Source organism: Triticum dicoccoides, chromosome 7A (assembly GCF_002162155.2).
Source record: "Triticum dicoccoides isolate Atlit2015 ecotype Zavitan chromosome 7A, WEW_v2.0, whole genome shotgun sequence".
NCBI lineage: Eukaryota > Viridiplantae > Streptophyta > Magnoliopsida > Poales > Poaceae > Triticum > Triticum dicoccoides.
Window position 1 is genome coordinate 730,047,242 of NC_041392.1, and position 5,873 is coordinate 730,053,114.

Genomic DNA, 5,873 nt, shown 5'->3' on the forward strand with positions numbered 1-5,873 from the left:
GGTGGATATACTCTTGTGCCAGTCTCCTCTAACCGGCACCTAGCCAATCTCCTAAACCGGTTAGAGGAGTAAAACTTTTACTACTCCATCTAGAAGGCACCTATTTTTACCCCACCGCTACTCGCCCGAGTATAAGTTTTCTTCACGTGAACACCCACTTGTAGCCGGCCGCGACTCACGTGAATCCCTCTTGTCAACGAGCGCGACCTCGCCGCTTTCAGTGTGTGGCCGGCAGAAGCTGAGAATCCTCACGCTGGGTTGCGGTATGGCAGTGGTGGCCAGGGCACGTCAGGGCGACCAACTGTGCTGGCTGCACTGGCAGCCGTGAAGGAGACGAGCAGGGCGACGGCTAGCCGAAGACCCAAGCCGATGCCCTCGCACGGAGGTCGGGCGCAAGGAGGCCGACCCGTGGGTGCTCCGCCCGGGCGATCGCGTGACGTCGACTCCGTGTCGTATGCCAGGTTCGTGACGGTAGACGCGACGGCTGGGCATGCACTGTTCTACTACCACCCCGAGGTCATCGGCAGCAACGACAACAAGCCCAAGCCACTCCTCCTGTGGCTGAATGGAGGCCCCTGGTGCTTGTCGCTGGGGTACGGCGCCATGGAGGAGGTCAGCCCGTTCCGCATCATACGACAAGATGCTCTACCGCCGCTTCGTCAGCCACTTCGCGCCTCAGCTCGCCCACGCAATCCTTCATCTTGTCCACTCCGCTAACTTTAGAAGATCGGCTAGAAACGACTAAAACTTAGTTGGGTAAAACTACCCCACTAAGATTTACTCAGCCATTTACTCCTTTATTTTTTAGGGATCGACTAGAAATGCTCTTTGTTGGCAATATATGGAGTTTTCAAAAAGAAATACAATATACAAAATCACTCAAACCGAAGAGAATCAATCATGTCTTGTACTAATTTTCAAGGAATCAATCAATCATCTCTGATGGGCTAGCTCCTTGAAGCTGATGGGTGTGGTGATCTGTGTCGGCCCGTCCACGAAGAGCGCCTGCGCACCCAGCTCAGCGGCCCGCTGGCTGGGGTGCACGTTGTCAAAGAAAGCGTACACATCGCGGTCGCTGCACACTGTCGCGTTCCTCATGCACTCACCCTCCGCGCCCAGCCTACCGCTCCCGCAGCATGCGCTATCGGCGTTCACGAACCCGGCCGCTTGTGGGTTGTCGAAGTTGGCCCGCGTGCCGGCGAAGGAGTCGGCGAGGGAGTATGTGAGGCCTGGGAGCCTCGTTGGGCTGAGGGCTGCAGCGAGGCCATACTTGAACGCCGCGGCGAGCCCGACAGTGAGGCGGTTCATGCCATCGTTGCAGGCACCCGTCGCGTTCAACAGGCGCACCCGCGGCACACACCCCACTGGGCCAGGGCTGATGATCCCCAATTTTCTCGCGCCCATCCCATACAGTTCGGTGATGGCGGCGGAGTAGTTCGAGACGAGGGTGGCATAGAGTGCGGCAACATCGGCTTGGGACTTTGGTCTGCTCTGGAAGAGGTCGTTGCTGCCGAAGCCCAGGAGGAAGAAGGAGCTGGCGAGGAGCTTGGAGACTTTATGTCTGCCCCACGCGGCCTCCATCTCGGCCTTGGTCGACGCGAAGTAGCTCACCTGCTTTGACAGCGGGATGTTCTTTCCCGCGTTCTGCATGCAAAACACGTAAATACGGTTAGTAGGTTGAGCTAGTTATTAGAGTTCCAACAACCGTGTGGTTAATTAGTAACGATATATTTTCTCCATTTTAAAACGCAAGAAGGACATATTATTACCAATACGTTTACTTCTCTATATAACATGCAACTCTTGTGACATGAAGTTACAGCCGTTTAATTTACATATTAAATTTGAATTAGAAACCACAGGGATCCCTTCACAACAACACTTGCAGTTAATTTGAATTAGAAGTGGAGAAGATTAATTACTATTGGTGTGCTTTGATCATTACTGTTGTTGTTGTTTTTCATTTGCGATCAGATTACTGTTGTGAGCATGTGATGATTACGTAACTACTACTACAGGACAACTTGATTATTAGATTATTACCAGTACGAGACAACTTGATTATTATTAGATTATGTGATCAATCGCATTGGTTCCTGGTTCCACGTTCCAGCTTCCTCCCTTGAACATTGGTGTCACCGCCAAGTTAACTGGACAGATCCACCGACGGAGAGCGTGCACTTTCGGGAATTTAGATTTTTGTTTTGTGAAAGTGAATTTAGAAATTAGTTACTGCTAATATCACTTTAAAATGTTTATATTGGCAACTTTGGAAAAGCTTTTCCCTGCTACCAAAACATGGTATTACAACTATACTATACTCCTACAAACAAATCTTCTGGAACAAATCGATGCCAACCGTACACGAAATGGTGAAAGGCTAGCTGATCTACTCCCTCCGTTCCTAAATAGTTGTCTTTCTAGAGATTTCAACAAGTGACTACATACGGAGCAAAATGAGTGAATCTACACTCTAAAATATGTCTATATACATCCGTATGTAATAGTCCATTTGAAATCTTTAAAAAGACAAGTATTTAGGAATGGAGGGAGTAGCACCTATAGAACTCACCAAGCATATGTAATGTAAATAAATTGAAGTGACTTACAGTGGAGTCGAGGATACCGGCTCCCGCGGAAGCGTAGCTCACCCCTCTCGTCAGAGCGCTTGGGATGAGATAGTTGCGAGATTTCAGCACCAGGTAAGCTAGAGGGCTCCTCTCGAACCCCAAATGCCTCGCTGCATCCATCCATCCATCAAGTCAACACATGAACTCATGGTAAATATTATTCCCGCACGGTTCTGAGCACATGATGATGTATATATGATTGGTACGTACCGACGAAATCAGCGATGTTGTAGCCGTTGCTGAACCTCCCGGTGGCCCTTGCGCCGCCGGGGAAGTCAATGCCGTAGAAGGGCTCGTTCGCCCTGGGCACGTCCTTCCCCGGCAGGTGGTTGTTGTTGCCCACGTCCAGGGTCGAGTCCCCCAGCACGAACATCGCCGGCACCACCGGCCGCTGCGCCGCGCTAGCACCAACGGCGCCGACGATCACGAGGCCCACGAGCACGACGACGAGACCCTTCATAGCTTATCTAGGGATCGAGCTAGCCAGAAGCTAACCTTGTGTACAGTACAGTACAGTACAGTACAGTACAGGTGTGTGTAATTGGCCGTCTACTAATGGTGATTAAGGTGATGGCAAGGGGCAGGTACTTATAAGCCCAATTAGTACGGTTTGATCGATCGATATGATCAGATCAACTAGCTACCTAGCTAGTCAACGAAAGTGCGATGGTCGGAGTATATGCTAATAAAATACACACACATGTGAAAGTGATGGACGCGTCCCTCCGAAAAGTAGTGCATGCTGGATCGATCCATCAAAATGAGACAACAACTGCCCCTAGAGATAACTACACTTTAATTAAATTAGTTAATTAGCATGTTATGCTTACCGTATCTTCCGTCGAGATCTTCTTGTCAACTCTCTGCTCGACCTCTACTCTCTAGAGATAACCACACGTTCTTGTATTTTTTAGTTTTGTATCAGATGACAGGTCGATTCTATACATTCTTAAGACGTTACAGCGCAACTACACGCCGTCAGGTGTATATAGTACAACATGATTGTAGAGCTAGCAAGTAGCAGCCGAGAGCTCGAACTATACAAAAATGATCGTATGGTTTCAGCGGCAGCCTCCACCTTCTGAGGTGTAGATATGTAGAAAAACAAGGATAATCTAGAGCTGGATCAATCGGAAAGTGACGATGCGCGCTGGTCCTTTTTATGGAGTTATTTTGTTTTCAAGACAAATACCATCTGTTCTTTATGTTTTAACTTGGATTTTATTCTTGCTTTTAGTTCTACAAACATGCAACGGCTGATACTGAAACTAAATGCTATGCCCAGACTCGATTTTTCTTCATGGTCGTTTGTCAAAGAAATATTTATCTCAGAGCGACGACGCATATGGAAGTGACCGGTATTCCGAAGAAAAGTTTCTTTCTTGTGGGTTAAACAAAAAAAGGAAAGAAAAATCAGGATCGGCAACAAAGTTTGGATTTCTCGTGTACTGCAATTCACTACTAGGAAAAAGGCTATAGATGGAAATGACACTAATGACGCACCATGTGTTGGTGCGCCATTAGTGTCCAAATACTATGGCGCACCACATCCACGGTGTGCCATTAGTAACAATTTTTTTTCATTTTTTTTTCAAAACTAGTAATGGCGCACCGTGGGAGTGGTGCGCCATTACTAGTTAGCACCACATCCACGGTGCGCCACTAGTAAATTATTTTAATTTTTTTTCCAAAATTTGTTTATTTATTTTTTCAAAACTAGTAATGGCGCATCAGTGGACAGTGCGCCATTACTAGTTAAAACTAGTAATGGCGTACTGTCAACTGGTGTGCCATTACTAAGTTTTAAAAAAAAATCAGAATTTGTTTTATTGTGTGTGGTGCGCCATTACTAGTTGTGCGCCATTACTAACTTGGCCAAAACGTACCGAATGCACCCCCTCGACCGCCTTTTCAATTTTAAAAAAAATAAAAGAAGATGATGGAAATGTCCAAAAAATAAAAGAAAATAAGTTTCCTATGTGATATGTGGTCTAGTTGTTGGGAAAATTTACAAATATGAATTTCGACTTTATTTGCAAAATCTCTCTGAAATTTGTAAAATGGGCATAACTTTTGCATACGAACTCGGATTAAAAAGTTTTTTATATGAAAAATCATCTACTCGAAAAGTTATATCCAAATTCAGGGGGAACCCCGTTAAACATTTTCAAAATCCCTAAAAACCTAACAGAAAAAAAGTTACGAGGTTTTTAAGATCCGGAGGGAAAAAAATTCAAAAAATTTCAAACTTACTAGTGGCGCACCGTATGCTAGGTGCGCCACTAGTAACAGAAAAACAAAATTGGTTTCGAAAAAAATTGAATTATTTTTTACAATATGATACGTAATATGATCGGGAAGTTTGAAATATTTTTTCAAAATTTCATCATACTTATGAACATGAACAAAGTCCTAGACATCAGCAAGGTTTAATAGGATTGATATGATAGATATATCAACAAGTGCCTGTGAAGTGAGGTGGTGCTGGGGTTGGATAGTACTATGAAGTTAAGCGTGCTTGGGCTAGAGTAGTGTGAGGATGGGTGACTTTTTGGAAAGTTTGACCACAGAGTGTGATTTGACCTAAGATTAAGTATATTGACTCGAGATTAAGCCATAGTGACCTGAGATTAAGCCATGGTGACCTGAGATTAAGAAAAAAATAAAAAAAATTGAATTTTAAAATAAAATTGAAAAAAATTTATTACTAATGACGCACTTCTATGCGTCATTACTAAGTCAGATAGTAATGGCGCACCTCTAGGCATACTAATGGCGCACTACTGGTACGCCATTAGTATCTGGTATACTAATGACGCACCAGTGGTGCGCCATTAGTAAAAAAAATACTAGTGGCGTGATATTAATGGCGCACCAGTAGTGCGCCATTAGTGTGCGCCATTAGTACGCAAAACTGGTGCCCATTAGTAGGCCTTTTCCTAGTAGTGATTGCTGCTTAAATATCTATAGTATAGTAGAGTACGGGCATGTCTGACATCTAATCGGTCATCTACTAACACAATTATGCCATGGTGCAGGTATATTTATATATACCTATAGGCAAGCATCTCTCTAAGCAACTTACATTGTAGGATTACCTATAGTATTATGAGCCTACCAAGTGTGCGTGACTGATTGATCGATATATGATCAGATCAACGGGGTAGCCAATCAGGAAAGTAGCAAGTCTAGGGTCTCCTGTTGTATAAATACAATATATATATGCATGGATCTGAAGTCCTT

The 5,873-nt window shown here is 44.9% G+C and overlaps 1 protein-coding gene across 1 annotated transcript; it reads right to left on the reverse strand.

Moving 5' to 3' along the window:
- Window positions 1-806: 806 nt before the first annotated feature.
- Window positions 807-3,172, reverse strand: LOC119328445 (GDSL esterase/lipase At4g28780-like). The gene is made up of 3 exons (XM_037601429.1): window positions 2,841-3,172; window positions 2,610-2,740; window positions 807-1,644 (listed from the first exon to the last, which is right to left on the reverse strand). The coding sequence occupies exons 1-3, from the start codon at window positions 3,088-3,090 to the stop codon at window positions 934-936; spliced, it is 1,092 nt and encodes a 363-aa protein (XP_037457326.1). The 5' UTR covers window positions 3,091-3,172; the 3' UTR covers window positions 807-933.
- Window positions 3,173-5,873: the final 2,701 nt, after the last annotated feature.